The sequence below is a fragment of the Tamandua tetradactyla genome, chromosome 20 (genome assembly GCF_023851605.1).
Source record: "Tamandua tetradactyla isolate mTamTet1 chromosome 20, mTamTet1.pri, whole genome shotgun sequence".
Taxonomy (NCBI): domain Eukaryota; kingdom Metazoa; phylum Chordata; class Mammalia; order Pilosa; family Myrmecophagidae; genus Tamandua; species Tamandua tetradactyla.
In genome coordinates, this window is record NC_135346.1 from 23,399,512 (window position 1) to 23,419,696 (window position 20,185).

At 40.1% G+C, this 20,185-nt stretch overlaps 1 protein-coding gene across 5 annotated transcripts in view; it reads left to right on the plus strand.

Moving 5' to 3' along the window:
• ARHGAP26 (Rho GTPase activating protein 26) overlaps positions 1-20,185 on the plus strand; it is a 466,078-nt gene that overhangs the window by 425,009 nt on the left and 20,884 nt on the right. For 2 of the 5 annotated variants that reach the window (XM_077137292.1, XM_077137293.1), the window contains exons 21-22: positions 19,420-19,530; positions 19,659-19,688. In XM_077137292.1, coding sequence (XP_076993407.1) covers positions 19,420-19,530; positions 19,659-19,688 — 141 coding nt within the window. Of the gene's footprint in view, positions 1-1,710; positions 1,825-19,419; positions 19,531-19,658; positions 19,689-20,185 lie in introns of those variants that run through there. The other 3 variants (XM_077137295.1, XM_077137294.1, XM_077137296.1) reach the window with 2 other exon arrangements.

A 20,185-nucleotide genomic window follows, 5' to 3' on the forward strand; every position in this document is an offset into this window, starting at 1 on the left:
AAGTGGGACTGTGTGGTGCACCTTGTGTGGTGAGGGGATTTTGCCCTAGACATTGGTTCTTTCCCAGCTGCAGGGATATCCACAGCCCCCCTGAATTTTAAAGATATGGGAAGCTTTCTTGAAGCACTCTAGCCCAAACTGACACCTCTCTTTCCAGAACTCTATGAGTGCTTTTGGACGAATCACAGATTAGCATTGGAAAGTTTATTAATTTGCGAGACGTTGACACATATTTGCCAAGCCAAAGAATAACATGAAAGTCCATACGTCTTCAGGTATTCTGTGAAATATAGAACTGACCTCAGATAAAGTTTTCAGAGGGGCATAAAGTCACAAAGATGTTTTGCTACAAAACACCTGTTATGTTCATATTTCCCAGTAATTTCCGAAGCAGGCCTGGAGTACTTGCCAGCACAGTAGAAACCAAGAATCATTGGTCCCCATCTCTGATTGCTGGTCCAAACCACCTTGGGCAGGGAGGAGACAAAGGTAAATTCTTAGGCCTCAATCCAGCAAGACTCATTCAATTGTGTGATTGCTTTTCATTTTGGAAAGTACCTTTATTTTCTTTCACTTTGGCAGTTTGCTAGAATGTGATGTGTAATAAATAGTCTTCCCTTGGGAATTTTCTTCTTCCCATAGTTTTCTGAGAGTCCAATAGAAAGGTGAAGTACAAAGCAGAGTTCGATTTTGTCACTATAAGAAGGAAATGCTGGTAGAGGCTGGTTTGCTGCTGGGGAATAGAATTGTAGAAAGTTTGCGCTCACCAACATTTCAAGTGGTGTATTTGAAATATAGACTGGGGATTTCTAAAGGGAATGAAATGGACTTACAATCCTATTACCATGAACACCTTTGTAAGGGAATTATCATAGCTATATTGACAAAAGTGAATAGAATTTCAAGAAATGTTGTATCTCAGGCACAAAAGTCAGGGTGACCTAGAAAACAGAGGTATAATAGCTATAGTGTCTGACTATGTACTTGGTCCTGTAGAGAACTGGACAGGTGAGTCTTTATCACAAAAAAGAGAAGCCCCAGTCTGTTTGTTTGGGATTTATGTCTTTCTTTTCTTCTGGAATGGAGCAAGCAGCACACTATTTTAGGGTGTTCAAAGGCTTCATTGAAAAGGCAAGAATTCGTGTCCCCAAACAGAATGACTTTTTAACCTTACCAGGAAACAATTTCTTGCAGGAAAAGTCTGCTTTACTGTTACCAGCTACTACTGGGAATTCTGTTTCAGCCAGGTCAGCATTTATTACAGATATTTTTCAGTAGTTCTTTTCTCCAAAATATGACCATTTCCATTAAGTTCACCAGATATTCTGGGGAAAGGCTCTATGAGTAAAGCAGAAAAACTGTGAGGGAGCTTAGGAGGAAACGGGGGTTGGTTTTGTTCTAAGCCCAGAGGGCGAAAATAAAAAGGCACCCTACTGTTTAAGAGGTTGAGCCATCTGTCTCAGCTCAGATGAAGCCTGTCCTGTCCACAGAATCCAAATCACCCCCACCCTGCCCTTCCCACTCAGACACTCACTTTCACAATTACCCTGATTTTCATTTTCTTCATAACTCTTAATACCATCTAAAATGATCTTATTTGTTTGTATACTTGTTTATTGTCTATTATACATGTACACAAGAACAGTTTCCTAAACTTTTTTTGATCACATAAATGAAATAGAAGCTTTAATATTTTCTTCCTCCACCCAGCCTGTGAGCTCACACCCTCCCTTGCAGTTCCTGTACTGGAATGTAAGCTGCCCCAGAGCAGAAGCCCCTCGCAGCTTGTTTCCTGCTGTGGCCCCAGTGCCTTGAACAGAGCCTGGCATGTAGTAAGTACTTAGTAATTATTTATTCAATAAATATTTATTGTTGAATTATTAATTAGCTAAGGCACAATTCACCTTGCAGACTCTGACTGGCTGAGGTTTTACTGCACTTTTGGAGGGCCAGAGGGGAAAAGTCGTGGCTTTTAGATTCAGAATGCCTTCTTAATACAATATGTGCTGAATAAGGGATTTACTGTAATGAGTCAAATCCTTCTCCAAACAGCTAATTACAATTTCCTTTGTAAGAGCAGAGCTCGAGCAGACAGACAGGTGGTTTCCAGTTTCCCTACAACAGATGGCACAAATGAACCAGATTCTGAGGCTTTTGGGGAAATTACAAACATCCTTAAATATATTATATACCATTTGTTATGTCTTCCAACACATACTTTCTAAATAAAATGAAAAGCCTTCAGGAAACTGAGGGTAAGAGTACATGTTCTGAACAGTGCTCTAAGGGGCCAGATACTCCGTTTGCCTGGGCAGCAGGTACATCATATCTGGAGCGCACGAGGGAGGCTCTGGGCCCCATGGGGAGCTCTATGTACATGGATGTGCTAAGGAGGGGCTGGACTGCCCACTTGTGTGAACCTTCCCTTCTGGGTGACCTCAGAGTATTTTCCTGGCACAGTTAACTATACGTCACTGAATCCCAGCTCATCCTCCGACCAGCCAACTGGACTTAGGGAAAGATATTAAACTTTCTGATCTTCTCTTTTCCCATCTAAAAAATAGGGATAGTAATAGTACCTACCCGTTAGGTTGTTTGGGAAAAAATGCATGAAATAATGCATACAAAAAGCCTGGCAGAATGGCTGGAACATAGCAAGTATTCAATAAAAGTAAGTACTCATCATTGATTACCGTCATCTTTTCACCTTTGAAAGCTATCGCCCCGCTGTGAATCGTGGCATCACAGCAGCGAGAAAGGACTAGTCTTTTAAGAAACCAAAGTTATTTTTTTGTTGAATGGGGGCATTGTTCTGTCGACATGAAAAACAAGGGACTGCTTTGACCATCATGAAACTAGATGAAATAAGTAAGAAGCAATAACAAGCTTTCCTTCCTGGGAAGGCCATGAAGAATTGAATCTGAGTTTTCCTTGCATTTTCACACAACCTGTAGTTTACATGGACTGCCTTCTTCAAACCAAGATCCATTGATTCTACTGAGTTTTCTTTCCAACCCGAAGAAGTCAAAAAACAGATCCCAACTTGCTGATTGCAGATATTCAATTTTTTGAGTGTATTCATGTGAAGTAATAATATCATATACTTCTATGGTGCTTACCTCATGCCAGGTACATTTCTGATCATTTTACATACATTAACTCATTTAATCCACAGCGATCTAATAAAGTAGATTCTATTAATAACCTGTCCCAGCTAATCAGTACTAAGTAACTTTCTCCAGCTAGGAAGTATCAGATTCAAGATTTGAACTATGAGAAGTTTTTGTTATCATAAAGCTATATTGGTTTTGGAAACAACTCCCTTCCAAAGTGACTGCCAGACCTGGCTGACAGCTGCATGGCATTGGTGCTAAGGTTTGGGGGATGTCCAGTACAGAGTATTTGGAATTCAGGAGCACCCTAATAGAACTGGCAACTATTTTCCTTTCACATAGCTGCATTCATGCTAGAGGCTTCAGTTTGATCTTTCTTTCACTCAGTTATTCATATAACAATTGTTTTAGCATCTAGGTAAAATGTACTATTTGTAAAAATGTGAGTCTACCCTTGCACCCAAGGACCTTATAATAATAATTAAAAGTTATTGAGTACTTCTTATGTGCTACGTGCTATTTTAAGTTCTTTACATGGATCAGAACTACTCCATGAGGTAAATTATCAGTACCCTCATTTTACAGATGAGAAGACTAGAGATACAGAGAAGTTAATTAACTTGTCCAAGCCCACAGAGCTTGTAAATGATGGTGCCAAGATTTGAAATAAGCAATTTGCTTCTAAAACCCATATTCTGAACCCTTAAACTATACTACCTCTCTATGTCCTATAAGAGGAGAGTTTTCTTTGTATATAAATAATCCCCACATATTTAAAGGCAATAAAGTTAAGGTTCTAAGGACAGTTAGACCTGACTTGAAATCTCTGCTCAGACTCTGGAAAGACAAAATTTTAGGAACATAGAACTGATCAGGGTTTATAGTGAATGGGAGGATTGAATACAAAGGGATAACAAGAGGGAGTCTTTTGGGGTGATGGAGACTTCTCTGTGCCATGAGTATAGTGGTGGAGACATAAGTCTGTCCATTTGTCAGACCCATAAAACTGCGTACTATAAAGAGTGAATTGTATGCAAATTTTAAAAACATAAAGTTTAAAGGGGATGATATTTCTGACTATTACCAAGTGAGAAGAAAAGCAAATCGTCTTTCTAGAAACAACTTTGCGACAGAAACCACCTCTTCAGTGCTCTGAAAATTAACCAAAGATGTACCACAATCTGAGAATCTTACACTTTAAAAAATGCTGAACTTCAGGTGAAAACAGTGGATGTCATGCATGGGCTGTTCTCATCCTCCTTCTCCCTACAGGATCAGTACAGCTGTTTGCTGGAGCACAACAGGCCGTGAGGAAGGCAGCCTCCCTGCCACAGTCTAAGGGCTTTCCTTGAATTGGAGCAGTGGGCAATGGTGGAAGTGCCAACTGAGGCAGCAGGCAAGCAGGAAGGGCCAGTGGTTGCCATTGTGCCTAGGTCAAGCACATTCCTGGCTGAGGCTGCAGAAACTAGAGAGGACCCCAATCCTGAGGTTGAACCAAGGAGATGTGAATGGGCACAATAGAAAGTAAAAGTCAGGGCAGACTTGAAAACATCCTGAGTGTTGAATGTGTTCCCTTCCCACACACAGATCCATTGGCAGAGAGCAGTCACCATATTGGCTCATGGGGTTTGAACACAACTTTTGTCCAGACATCAGCTGATCACTAGGCTATGTAAGTACAGGAACAGTCCTCATCAAGTCAGGCTTAGAATGAAAAACAAGAATTTAAAAGAAAAAAACTGAGCAGAGATATCAGTGGCTGCACACCATCGCAGAAACACATACCGCAGGGTTAACGCAGACTTGACAAACAAATAGCAGCAACAGTCTTGGGGGGAGCGGGTTGGGAGATCAATATCCAGGGTTGTACAATATATTATCTAAAAAAATCCAGTTTTAACAGTAATCATAAAAATACAAGACAAGCAATGAAAGAGAAAAAATGTAAAACATATGCAAGAAAAAAACTAGTTGGTAGAAACTATCTCTGAGTGTCCCCGGATGTTAGATTTAACAGACAAGGACTTCAGAGCAACCATTATAAGTAGGTTCTAAAAAACTAAAGGAAAAACATGTTTAAAGAACTGTATTAGTTAGGGTTCTCTAGAGAAACAGAATCAACAGGGAACACTTGCAAATATAAAATTTATAAAAGTGTCTCACGTGACCATAGGAACGCAGAGTCCAAAATCCACAGGGCAGGCTGCGAAGCCGATGACTCCGATAGATGGCCTGGATGAACTCCACAGGAGAGGCTCACCAGCCAAAGCAGGAACAGAACCCGCCTCCCCTGAGTCCTCCCCAAAAGGCTTCCCATGATTAGATCCAGCATCACTAACCGCAGAAGACACTCCCCTTTGGCTGACTACAAATGGAATCAGCCGTGGATGCAGCCGACGTGACCATGACCCAATCCCATGAAATGTCCTCACCGCAACAGACAGGCCAGCGCTCGCCCAACCAGACAAACAGGCACCACAACTTGGCCAAGTTGACACCTGTCCCTAACCATGATAAGAACTAACAGAATATTTGACAACAGTGAAGCAACAAACAGAGATTTTCACTAAAGAGATAGAAATTATAATAGAGACTAGATAGAGTTGAAAATTACAATATCCTAAATGAAAAGTTCACTAGAGGGTCAATGACAGATTTGAGATGGCTGAAGAAAGAATTGGTGAATTCAAAGATGGTACTAGAACTCACCTATTCTGAAGAACAGAGAGAAAAAGGGATTGAAAAACAAATGAACTGAGTTTCGGTCACAATGGGGCAACATAAAAAATACCAACATGTGTATAGTGGGAGTCCTAAAAAGAAAGGAAAGAAAGAAGAAATATCTGAAGATATAATGGCCAAGGACTTCCCAGTTTAATAAAAAATATTGACCTACACATCCAAGAAGCTCAGTCAAACCCAAATAGGATAAATACTTAATAGTTCTACACTTAGATGCATGGTAATCAAATTCTTGAAAGAGAAAATCTTTAAAACCTCAAGAGACCATCACTTACAGGGGAGTATAAATATGATTAATGGCTGAGGTTCTCGTAGGAAATAGTGAAGGCCAGAAGGTAGCAGAATATTCGAAGTCCTGAAAGGGAGAAAAAAACTGTTAACCAAGAATTCTATATTCAATAAAACCATCCTTTGAATATGGAGATGAAATAAAGACATTCACAAACAGTGGTCGAGAGAAATCTCTGCTAGCAAACTTGCCTTATAAGAAATTCTAAAACAAATCATTTAGGCTAAAATAAAATGACACCAGACAGTAACTCAGATCCACCAGAAGAATTGAAGAGCCCCAGGAATAATAACTATAAAAGTAAATATTTAAAAAAACAAGTATTGGGCGGGCCATGGTGGCTCAGCAGGCAGAGTTCTCACCTGCCATGCTTCCATTCCCGGTGCGTGCCCATGCAAAAAAAAAAAAAGTATAAATATGTTTCTTCTCTTCTCCTGAAATTCTTTATTAAAAAAATGTAAGATTGTGTAATGCAATAACACAATTGTTGGTTTTCCAGCATATAGAAAATAAACAATGATAGCACAAAGGAAAGGGAGGTAATGATTCAGCAATTCCATCCTAGGTAGACCTCTGCACAAACGCTTGTATACAAATATTCTTAACAGCATTATTCATATTATTCAAAAAGTAGATAAAAGCCATGTGTCCATCAACTGATGAATGGATAAACAAAATATGGTGCATCAATACAATGGAATATTATTTAATATAAAAAGAAATGATGTACTGATACATGCTACAACCTGGATGAACCTTGAAAACATTATGCTAATTGAAGAAGCCAGATACAAAAGACCATATCATTGTATGATTCCATTTATGTGAAATGTCCAGAAATGCCAATCTATAGAGATAGAAAATAGATTATGGCTGCCTATTGCTGGGAATGGAAGCAATGCTTAACTGCAAACAGCAGGAGGGAATTTGGGGTGGTGATGGAAATGTTCTAAAGTTGGACTGTGGGTGAGGGTTGCACCACTCTATCACTGTATTACAAGTAGTGAATTGTACACTTAAAAAGATATATTTCACAATATGTCAGTTTGATCTCAGTGAAGTTACTTTTAAAAATCCTGCTCTGCTGGGAATGCTAAGCATTCAGTAAACGTTGATAATTGTTATTATTTCATGAGTTATATAGATTAATAATAACAAAATTGAGAGGTAAAAACGTTAAATGGTCATGTGCATCTTCCCTGAAACGGACAAAAAGTTTTTTTGTTAAATTATTTGGCTCTTCAGAGTAATTAAATAGACCTCGGAAAAATATATGCTGTACTTTTGCAAGAGGAAAAAAAAGCATTTGGTGGCCAAGAACAGAGATTTCCAAAATGTGAGTCTTGTTGCCTAAAACTGAATGGTTTTAAGCAATACATGGACAAACCTTTCTTTTCAATTTAATAATAATGAGATTTTATTGTTCAGTTGGTAGTAAAGTAGATATTTGTGTTTTGTTAAAGGAATCAGTTTAAGCAGAAATATTTAGAAAATATTATATATGAAAACTATATGGCAAAGTCACATGAATAGGGTGGGAATGATTAAGGTTGGGCACACTACCCAGGAGAAGGACGATGTTAAATGAGTGACCAGAATTGATAACGCAGGGGCCCATCAAAGTACATGCCTGTCTTCTCTCCCCAGGAACAAAACGACGGGGACCCCCCTTCTTTTGTACTTTCCAGGCATACTCATGTTAGGCAAGCACACAAGTGGATGTCTATAGAGCTGTCACTGCAACACTAGAGTGAAAGCAGTTCAGTTGTATGACATCAGATAATTCTTATTTTCAGAAATGACTGACTTCTCTGGCTGCCAGCAGTCTTATCCTTAACTTCTGATAGACCCACATTTCCTTCCCTCTATTTTCTTTGATCCTGTAGAGGTTTTAGGTTTTTTGGGTTTTGTTTTTGTTTTTGTTTTTGTTTCAGTAATGCATCCTATGAATATTGTCCCTTCCTAGATATTTATTAAGCATACACAATGTGTGAGAAATACATGATGAGTAAGGTAACTATGCAAAGTAGGATCAAGACTAGAAGAGAAATGGATGGTGCTCTTGAGAATTTAGAGGAGAAAGATCTAGTTCATTGTGCTATCAAAACAGCCTCAGAAGACATCACATTAAAAATGTGCTTGGCTGGTGGACAGGCAGTGGTTAGAGGCCAGAGAAGAGACATTCCACCAATAAGAACGTGGAGATGGGAAACTTAAGGCATGCTCACGGCACAAGTAAACTAACTTGAGAGCGAGCAGGGATCAGCAAAACTACAGACAGGCCAAATCCATCCAGTGCCTGTTTTTGTGCTACTGACAAGATAAGAATGGTTCTTATGTTGTTAAATCGCCACATTTATATGGTTGTATAATTATCTACATAATTTCTCAGTTTTATTTCTTGGCCTGCAAAGTCTAAAATATTTACTCTGTGGCCCTTTAAGAAAAAGTTTGCTAACCTGAAGAGCCCTGGTGACATGAAGGTAAAGTAATCAGTAATAAGGGGAATTCTTGGGGCGTATTGTAAAAGACCTTCAAGTGACTAAAATCTACTAGCTTAAAGAAAAAAATGGAAGTTAGAAGCTTACAATGTGGGGAAGTTTCAGAGTGGATGTAACCTTGAGCACAGCTGGATCAGGAGCTCTAATTATTATTTTGCTTGGCTCTTCTTGCCACTTTTTTAAAAAAAACTTCATTTGCAGACATATGCTTCCATGTAGTGGGAAAGAAAGACCTCTGGTGACCCTTAAGCCGATACACTTAGTTTTTTGGAACCACAAAGCAGAGCATACACATTAGACCTCAGGATGAGCAGTAAGGTTGCATGTCCATACTGAACCCGTCACTTCGCTGGGGGAAGGAGTACCCTGTTGGCTAGCAGGGACCACCTGCCCACCCCTATGGTGACCATGGTGGGTCACTGTGAATGGTGGCCCCACGGGGATCACATGGGGTGGAGAAGAACTTGCCCAAATGAAACCAAAGAAGGGAAGGGAGAAAATCTATGTGCAGGAATAAACTGTAACAAATGTATTCTACTATACCAGGAAAAGGAGTTTATTCTACATTCAGTAACTAATGGGGGACTTTATGGGCAGGACAATATTACTGTTTCAACAACTCACACATATTTATTAAGCTGCATGTTTAGGAGGTTTGTGTGGTTATCACGTACAATAGGATGGACTGGAATGGTAAATGGCAGGGAAACGAGGAGAGAGAGTCTTGCATAGTCTAGATGAGAAGGCCTTGGTCTTTATCCTAGGGGCAGTGGGGAAGCATTCAGGAGTTTTAAGCAGAGAAATGCCATTACATTGGCACTTTGAAATAATCACCAAGAATGGTTCACAGTGAAGTATCTGTGTGAAAATCTTGTAACACTGGTGAATTTACTAGTGACTCATAGTTTGTCCAGTTCAGATTGTCCAGACCCGAAACCAAATCAGTTTGGATCTACCTTGGATTTGAAAAAAGAATAGGAATTCTAATTTTGTGAGATCAGAACTAATGGTGTTTTGCTGGGTCTGTTTTCATTGACTTCTCAGTGGGCATTTGGTTTTGGAGTCCAAAAACTAGAGGAGAATATAAAAATTATTTCCCTTCCATTTGTTTTTACATACAGATGTTAAAACTCATTTTTCCAGTGGAAAGTGTGAGTTTGCTGGAAAATAATTTAAAGGTTTTTCCAGTCAAGTCAAAAGGCTCCTCAGAATTAAATGAAGAAAGGGTGAAAATGACCACCTAACATTGCGTTCCTCATGGCAGCCTGAGCTCACTGTGGAAGGTGAGCGTGAGTGTGGCAGGGTGCAGGCTTGTGCCCAGACACACCCACGGAGCGTGGCAAGGCACAGGAGATATAAATGGACTGGAGACGAACTTTCAGTTGGTAGAAATCAGATCAGAAACCAGTTTTCTACGTGTTTAGACCATTGAATAAATACCAGAATTACAGCAAAGTCAGCTGTTTACTTGGGGGAAAGGAGAGGCAGAAGCTGTTGGCCTTTTTGTCCAAGTTCGTCTCTCCTTATCTCTGTCTCGTATGTCTCTTACCATATCCGGACCAAGGTGTGAACAGTTGCAGGAGTTTCAACTTAATCGTCCTGGACCTTGTCCTTAACAGACATACTATTTCTATTACTGACAATTCTCAACATGGTGGAATATTTTAGGCTCCTTAGTCAAGGAATCTCCTACCCCTGGGTTACTGTTAGCTGAAGTATCCTGGGCCACCACGGCTAATTTTAGATACTCCTTTGTTTTCAGCAGTGGACATTTAGAGTCTTATTAAATCCCTCTCCCCTCTTTCCTCCCTCTAGTCTAAATAGGAAATATTCCCTGAAACTAGAGCATATAGAAGAATTTGCCAGATGGCCACTGCCTTTCAGTCATCAGAGATAACATGTTATCCTACTTACTCAGAATGCTATATGGAAGACACCCCCTTTGCCTTCCCCAGGCCTAGTTGAGAGAAGCAGACCTTTACCCCACTGGAAAAGTAAAAAATAAAATAAATAAATAAAATAGTCTCCAGAATAGCCAACATAATTTCTCAGTCAGGAAGGCAGGATAGAAAAATTAGTTTCTGCACAAGGAAGGTGCTCAGATTATATTTGTTGATTGTATCTGACTGAAAAAGCAGAGAAAACAGGATGGGCTGGGAGCTGCTGCCTCTGTAATATAATTCAGAGAATTGATTGTTACAACAAAGACTGAACTATCATTTTGCCCCAATTATGCATTCCTCTTCTAGAGATAAAAGGTAGCAATTTGCACAACTGGGGATACTTATTTTCTAACAGCATTTATTCATTTTTGTGGTTATAAATATAGCATATGTTCATTGCAAAAAATAAGGAAAATATAAAAAAGCATAAAGAATAAAAATTACCTTTAATCTCATCACCTTGAGAGCACTATTAATATGCTGTTACTGTCCAAAAGTTTGTTTTAGGAAAGGTTTGCAGATTTTTATGTTATATAGAAAAGTACATAAAATGTGAATGTACACCTTAAATGATTATTATTTAGCAAACCCCCAGTAACCACCCCTCGGGTTAAGAAGTACCACCCTGCCAGGACCCCAGAAGTACTTCCTTCCCTGTCACAGACTCCCCATCCCCACAAAGGTAACCACTAATCTGAGTTTACAGTAATTAATTCCTTGTTTTTATTTATATTTTTACCTCCAAAATAGGTACACCAAAACACAGTATCTTTGTGAGTTTGTTCTGTAACTGAATATAAACGGAATCATACATTCTCTTATTGAGTCTGGCTGCTTTTGCTCAGTGGTTTTAAAAGTCACCCATGTTTTTGCCTATAACTGTAGAGCATTCATTTTCAAAAAGTATACTATTATATTAATATACTAAAATTTATTTATCCATTCTACCTTTGCTGAAATGCAGGTTGCTATTACCAATAATTTGCTGTACACATCCTTGAACAAGTCTTCTGATGCCCATGTAAACACCATGCTCTAGGGTATTAGTTTGGGAATGGAATTGCTAGGCCATAGGCAATGCATGCTTTCCTCATTGCTAGATGAAATTGTTTTTCAAGTGAGTATAGCAATTTACAGTATACCTTCCAGCAAAGTATGAGAGTCCCAGATGTTCTGGTACTACATTAGGTTCAGCAGGAAGGAGTACTACATTCAGTTTGGACTGTGCAGCTTGGGCTTGCCTGCATGTCTTGGGGTTGCTACCCCTTATAGACCATATAGTCTAAAACTGATGTTTTGTAGATGGAAGAAACCAAAGGCTAATCGTTGATGGTTAATGTCAGTCCACAGGGAAGGGTTTGTCTTTAGCTCTGTTGCATTTTCACCGTATTTATCAGTGTCTTCTATGGGGTAATCAAAAGCTTAATGGTCAGATTTATCTAACATGGATCCAGGAAGGATAGCTAGTATATCAAATGACCGAGTTGGTCCCAAAATTTTTCAACAGGCCAGAAGGTGGAATAAAATATCAAAAAGAAATTTCATTGAGAGAAGGTGAAACATTGTCCATTTGGCATCTGAAAAATCAAATGCAAGATGATTTAATGTGCAAGTAACAATATGGAAAGCATATATGGGAAAGACGTGAAGACCTGTGCAAGTTGTGATCAGGGTCTGTATTAATGCAAGTGCAGTGACCAGGACAAGGTAGGTGCTGGCATCCTTTAGTCTGTCCCAGGTCCATTATCTGGACTCCATAGGTAGTGCTGGAAACCCTTCAGAAAAATAATTGAAATTGTGACTCTTTGGCCTAAAGAAGGGAAAGGGAGGTAGAAGAGTAGACCTGAGCACTGTCTGGAAATATTTAAAGGGTCCTCATGTAAGAAAAGTAGTGGGCATGTTTTGTGTGGCTTCAGAGAACAGAACAGGGCATATTTGGGTTCAGTATTTTTTTTAAAGCTTTCTATGAGTTAATACTTTTTGAAAATAGAATGCATTGCCTTAAGATGTGGTACATTTCCCTGTTCAAATGCAAACTGAATTTATTGTACAAGACATGAGAGAGTGTTTTAGTTTGCTAAGCCTGCCAGAATGCAATACACCTGAGATGAATTGGCTTTTATAAATGGAATTTATTTAGTTACGAATTTGGTATTTGGAAGGCACACAGCAACAACATCTGCTGGACTTCTCTCCTGGCTTCTGTGTTCAAACGGCTTTCCTGGGGGCACTTCCTTTCTGCATCTCCAAACGTCTGGGTCTGAGCCAGCTCTGAGCCCTGAGCTAGGCTGTACTGAGCTCCTTCTCTCTCTTCTGACCTCTTCGTTTAAGCTTCACTGGTTGCAGAAGGCACTCCCCTTGGCCACCTACAGATACAATCAACCATAGATGAATTTCACAGGCTGATGATTTAAGTCCACAGCAACAGAACAACTGGGCACCATCACCTGGCCAAGTTGACACCTGAGCCTAACTGGAACAGTGTTCAAAGATTAGAGAAGCATTTGACCCATCCAATGTTTCTGGTCCTTTCTACCATGAAAAATTTTCTGTGCAGTGAGCAATTAAACTGGGCCCATTGTCCAGGCATTTTTTTTTTTTTTTTTTACATGGGCAGGCACCAGGAATTGAACCTGGGTCCTTTGGCATGGCAGACAAGCGTCCTTGCCTGCTGAGCCACCGTGGCCCACCCAAGAGAAAGTATTTGAACTTAGAGTGAGTGGAGAACCATCACATGGTATTGGTTTTAGGTGAATTTACAGCAGCCTTGATATTTTGCTGGTACCTGATAATGGCATGTTTATGTATTTATTTTTTTAACATAGGCAGGCACCAGGAATCGAACCCAGGTCCTCTGGCATGGCAGGCAAGCATTCTTGCCTGCTGAGCCACCGTGGCCCGCCAGGCATTTTTATTCCCAATTCAGAGCATTTCCCTCTACCTCATATTTCTGTATGATTCTACATAAGAAGATTCAAGCTTTTGGCTTGGGGGACCTTAGAGATGAAAGATACTCTATTCTAAGGTTTTGAATTTTGTTTAAATTATGGAGTTCATCACCATTCCCACCCCATCCCATCTGAGTTTAAAATTTATTCGAAACCAATACTTCAGAACACTTTTGAAGCTAGAAAATTGAACCACTGCATTGTAGGTGACTCAAACTATTTTAAAAGCAGAAACTATTTAAAACTATTTAAAACCAATTCCTAGTAATTAAGCCCTTAAGGCAATTTCACCATTTAATCTCGTTAAAATAAGAATCAGAACTCTGTCATTGTCTGAAAAAATGCATACTAAATTATATGCATTCCTTGGTGAAGGAAAGGAATCTGTGTAAACACATTTGCACACCGATAAGAGTCAGGAAAGAATATAGGGTGATGAAGTAGAGGCATGTGGATTTTTGATTGTCGTAAAGTCGTGAAACACATACTGAAAATTGAGGAGGTTGGGACATATGTAGGAATTCTGTCCTGTAAAATCTTGAGCAAACAAATGTAAGGAATGTGTTTTCAAGCTTGTCAACAAATAAAAACTGGTGTTTTGTGTCTTTTGCCCTGATTCATGGCTATCTGGCTTATCAAAATCCCTTTTCACCCTATTTTCCTGGGTAAAGTCTTTATTCCCCTTCCTTTTTTGTGGTATTTTTGGTCAAGACATATGAGGATTTTTCTAAGGAAGAAGAATTCACTGATTTGGGATTAGGAGATAGGACTTTATGGGTTTTTGTGGAATATTCTCCCCTGTCTCTTTTCCCTCTTGAGGGGAAAAGAAGATAAGTAGAAGCATTCCCCATGGATTTCATTGCACCAGCCCCCAGGCCCAAGCCTAATCAGTGAGGGAGGATGGGAGACTGGGATCACAGGCTGCGGATCTCAGAACACTGCCTGGTGGATAAGTGTAAATGTCAGTGTTGTGATTTCTCTGCAGTGGGATGCTGGCACAAGACTTTTTGTGCCTTTCCTTGAATAACTCATTCCTCCTACCGAGACCTAACTTTCAGAGTTGCATTCTAAGCTAAAAATCCACCACTCCCAGTTTTTCTCAGAGAAGACATAACATTAGAGGAGGGGTCTAAAGTCCCCGGGTTGTGATTGTCCTGTTTTCTGTCCATCTGCCTGTCTCTTCCCTACACTACCTACTTGGTAGAACACCTTTTGGAAAATTAATAGTGCATCCAAATGGAAACAAAACTCCGAAAGGGAATTGCGTGCATTTTTACATCATTGGAATGCTTTAAAAGAAAAGAGTCCGAGGTAACCTTTGTAAATTGAAAGAAATAAGTCAGTCTAATCTTTTATTTTTATTTACAAAGCTCAGTGCTGGTGGAGTCATGGTGAGTGCGAATAGGCAAGCCCCATACGCTGCTGGTGGGAACTCGACTCGGTAGAACGTTTCTGAAAAGCTGTTTGGCAGGATGTATCAAACCTCTAAAAAAGCTGCCTGGCCTTTGACCCACTAATTTGACTTCCAGGAATTTACACTGAGGAAACAATTGGAGACACAGGCAAAGAGCCTCAGCTAGGATGTGAGTTGCAGCATTATTTATAATAGCAAAAGGGGGATGATAATCTGAATGTACACAATACAAGAATGGTGACATAAATCAGGGTGTACTATACAATAGAATACCCTGTAGCAATTTTAAAAGTATGATATCAAAGGCTATTTAATGACACTGGAAAATGCCTTCTAATATTAAGTAAAAAACCAGGCTAATAACTATGTATATGGTATGATCCCATTTAGTTAAAACAAACAACTATGTATGTGATATCATCCCAAGAAAGAGTGAGGAGGAATATGCCAGGATATTAACTATGATTATCAGTAGTTTAAATTATGTATGATTGTGTTGTTTTTGGTACTTTCTAATTTTTCTACAAATTCACCTGTAATTTTATAATAATAATAAAAAAAGATTAACTTTCTTCTTAATGGTCAGCTTATTTCCCAGTAAGAGAAGCTCTTCTCTTGTAGCAGCTCAAGTTTTTCCTCCCATGGTGTGGAGACAGAGAGGGTGGGCCATACACACCATCAGATTGGGAGCCTGCCTGGGGAGCCCTGTCCACTCGGCTGGCGTGCCCTGGCCAGTGAGACCAGACGTTCCATCATTCAAGTGAGTCACCACAAAAGGGTGTCAAGCTTATGATATTGCTACATACTGTACTTGAACTATCAGCCACAGCCCAACATGCTGCCAAGCCTTTTAGCCTTATCTTCCTAAACGTTATTCTTTCATTGTCATTGAATGTCAAAGGGCCTGACTGGGGCTGTCTGACTCCTTTTGAGGACAGTGCAGGCCAGCAGACTTAAGCTGGGGCAAGCCTTCCAACTGAATGCCAAACCAGACCAGCAATAGTTCCTTCCTCGCTTAAGTTTAAGCCATGGTCACTGTTGGGTCCTGATGTGGGTGTGGCTGGTAGGATCCAGGGATATTTAGGGCAAAAGATGTGCTGGGAGGTTCAGCTCAGATGCTCCAAGGTTATAGAGAGCGTTTTTGGGGTCATTTGCTGAAGTTGTAGGATAAAATTATTTTTTCCTATCGTAGCCTCAATCATTTGTTATCTGGCCTCAATTAGTGGGAAAAGAGGTTGAGAATTTGATATTGGAAGTTTCTGACCAGGAGTGAAATTGACTATGTTTTGTTTTATTTTATTTTGTGGGTGTGTGTGAGATATTTGTCTGTTTTTCATTTTTAAGAAACAAATAGCCAGACACTTCTGTAGAATTTGAAATTACACAAAGAGTCTTGGGCCATCATCATCATCATTCCTGTGCATTTATATATTCTCTTAGTTGCATCAAAACAGGAGTATAATATGCCCTCCATTTCCTGGAGGAGCCGTGTATATGTTCACAAGTGCTTTTATGTTACAGGAGCAATTATGGTATATAAAAATTGTGGATAGTATTGTTGATAACAAGTTTTATTGACGGGACTGTGAAACACAAATAAACTAAAGGCATAATTGCATCAGTTTAAAAAAATCAGAGGTACCGAGGACTATGCATTTTACTGCTTCACTAACTAAAACAAAGTAGTAATAAATTTCAAATTGTGACCATTTTATAGCAAATAAATGTTACTGCTATGACTAAAACACAGACAAATCAAATCCTGTTAGTTGTTAAAAACTGCTGTGACACTGCGGCAATCAGCTTGGGAATTCAAGAATAAGTTCAAGAATGAGTTCCAGCCGCACCCCCAGATAATTTCAGTCATGAACAACAATCATGGCCAAGACCACTTAGGTATCCAAGGAGGTGAAAAAACTTTCAGAACCCACATTGTATTCATAGAATTTGTTCCCAGCCATACCTTTAACCTAAGGCATAATTCTTGGTACCGATGGGATCCGAAGTGGAGGTGTTTCCTGCAAAAGCTATTTAACAACAACGAAAAATTAAGAAAGATCTTAGGGCCTATTTAATTGTCCTGTGGTAACCATTGACCAGGGGAATAGATTAGTTCAGACCTCTGTGCCCAGCTGCTCTTTTGAACTGCTATATTGTCCCTGGTCAGAACCTAGGTTTCTGAGCCAGGCTACAGCTGGGACATGGCTGTCAGGCCTTGCTAATAAGTCATTATCTATTTAGCAGAGTCATGGCGAGAGAACGGGGGTCCTCTCTTACCACCGGCAATCATGGAAGAAACTGAGAGCTACACAGTAGAAATGAGGCCACACTTCTCCCAGGACTCAGGGTAGAGTCAGGCAGGAGCAGTATTAAACTAATAATAGTGTAACTTATCTCTCAGCTGATGACTCTTACTGTCTTAGATTATAGTTTTTTTAAGTCTGTCCTATCCTATCAAATAACTTATATATGCTTAAAGTCAGGGACATCTTGGCTAATGCTATGTTATATTCCACCTATTGTCTTAATCATATTAAGTGCTCTTAGTAGTAATAGTAGTCTTTGCTGGGTCAATTGGGAAAAAAATGAGTCACACTCTTTGAATTTAATGTCTTCTTTTATATGTGTTCTATCTGCTATATGAATCTACCAGACAGAAGATTGGAGGCCGAATTGGGAGTTTTGTTTAAATTTACAGTGTGTTGAGTCTTACTGAGTCTGTCTGCTACTCTCTTCCCATTTTCACTTGCGAATGTGGTAGGCATCTAAGAACTCATAAATCAGTGGTTAAAAAGGCTTTCCAGTGCTATGGCTGGGTCTGTAAAGAGGCTTGACACAACTTAGAAGAACAGAACAAGTCCTGCTACCCTAGAGGCAGTATAGTGTGAATATAAGAGCCCTAGGCTGGGAGCCAGAGGATTAGGGTTTGAACCTCAGATACAGACTGGGTATCCCCAGGCAAGCCTCAGCTTAGCCCAAGTTTCTATCTGTGAAAAGGAAATTATAATAGTACCTATTTTATGGGCTTATAAAGTAAGTTAAATGAAATTCATTAATTTACTCACTCAGCAAGAATTTATCAGATACCTGCAAATTAGAGGCATTATTTTAGGTATGGGAGATACAGCAGTAAACAAAATGGACAGAAATCCCAGCCTTCATGGAGCTTATATTCTGGAAATATGATGCACGTATTGGCATCCAGTAAATGTTGAATTGAATTAGTCTGAGGATATCTGATGAACTCACAAGATGGGCTCATCATAAGTATAATGTTGCAACTATAGGTAGTTATGGCCATTATTGGGTTTTATGTCTGAATTAAAATAACCCTAGGGAAGTCCCATTAAGTAGGATATTTATGGGTTCTTGCTAAACGCCACTCTATTTAGAAAGTCTCTTTCCCTTGAATTGGATTTCTGTTATTTTCACCTCCATAAATTACTCAGCCTAAACAATCCAGCAGTCAGTTGAGGTTCAGGGGCTGCAAATTGTGTTGTGGCTGAATGTTTTCCACATCTTCTGTCATTTGTGTTAGCAGTTTCTGACTTCATGTGATTTTACGGAATTGCTAAGGTGTTTGTCTACTGGTATAATTTGTGGAAATAAGTCAGAGGCCCAGCACAACCACTTAAAATCCACAAACCATATTTTAGTGAATAATATCAACCTTTCCTCTCCACACTTTTGATCAGTCACCCATCAAAGAACAAAATGGACAGATTTAAGGTTTTAGCTCTTCATTTTCTTCTTTGTCTTCCTTTGGGTTTTTGCCTTGAGCATCAAAATGACTAAAATCTTTGAAAGGAGAAGGGGTGGGTCTGAAAAGCAGTCCTCAGAGGGACTGCACACTGCCTGTACTTGCTTAGCGTCTCCTGAGAGGTTTGTGTCCATCCTGCCTCCATTTGCAATCATTTTTCTAATGCTGTACTTGTCTGGGTCTCCAGTGATACACAGCCCATTTTAGTTAAAAATGTAAACAGGAAATTGTTTTCAGGCTGAATGGCCTGTGTGGCCCAGAAAAGTGATAATTTTTGCTGAGACACAACTTTTAAAATATTCATACATCAGGGGAAGCTGAAGGCTCCTTGAAAGGCAGGGCTGCCCCAGAATGGAGGCTGATGATATGGTGTGCATGTAGGACTAATGTACATGATTTCAGGGCATTTTTCAGTGATGGCTAATGTACTGTTGACATGATTGAGGAAGCTCCTATCACCTAGTAAGCAGTTATTCTGCAGGGCAAAGAGACATGTTGATGTTCCAAGGAATTAAAGAACGGGCGTTACTTGGAAGACACAGAGGTTTGGTCTGGAGAAATGTGACTTGGCACTGACAACACATCCCTAGGTCTCAGTGCTCCTTTATTCTGCTCCAGCTCCCCATCATTTGGCTTCCCGTGAAACCTTTGTGCTCCCACTGTGGTTTCCCCGTGTGCTGACGAGTTCTTTGATTGTTATGTCTTGCAGCCCCCCGAATCCAAGCCCAACTTCACCCCTCTCGCCATCTTGGCCCATGTTCTCGGCGCCATCCAGCCCTATGCCCACCTCATCCACGTCCAGCGACTCATCCCCCGTCAGGTCTGTTGCAGGATTTGTTTGGTTTTCTGTTGCTGCTGTTGTTCTCTCATTTGCTTGGTCCTCTCTTCATGCAGCTTCCTCGTCAACTTTGTTCCCTGCCATCCAACCCTGAACTTGCTTTTTGACAGGCCAGAAGAAGAGGTCCATGAAGACGCCAGGTAAAATCATGGATGACCACCTATCTGTGCCTGTCTACCCACAGCCAGTCAGGGACAACAGGGGAACAGCTGCTCTCCTGTGGTTCCACCCTCTGAGACCAAAGCCAGGAGGACCATTCCATGAGCTAGCACAGCAGTTTTCACACCCACCTTCACCCTTACTTAAGTTTCTGAATTAATCTGTGGTGTCTGGAGTTGGGGGAAAGAGCACATCCTGAATAAGGCTTCTGTTTTGGTCACTCTGAATCACTGAGCTCTCTGCACATTGGTCTAAGATAATATCAAAGGGAACTGTGCTGACACGCATGCCGCCTTTACTCCCCCATTTTTATACAGCAGCATCAGGCATGTACTTGTGGAGTTGGACTACTAGCTGTGAGCACTGACACTTAGTTTCCTAGACCAGAGCCACTGGAGAGAGACAAATATGACAGATAATAAAGGATCAAGATCTGATACAGTTCTCTTTAAACTATCCATAACATAGCCCCCTTGCC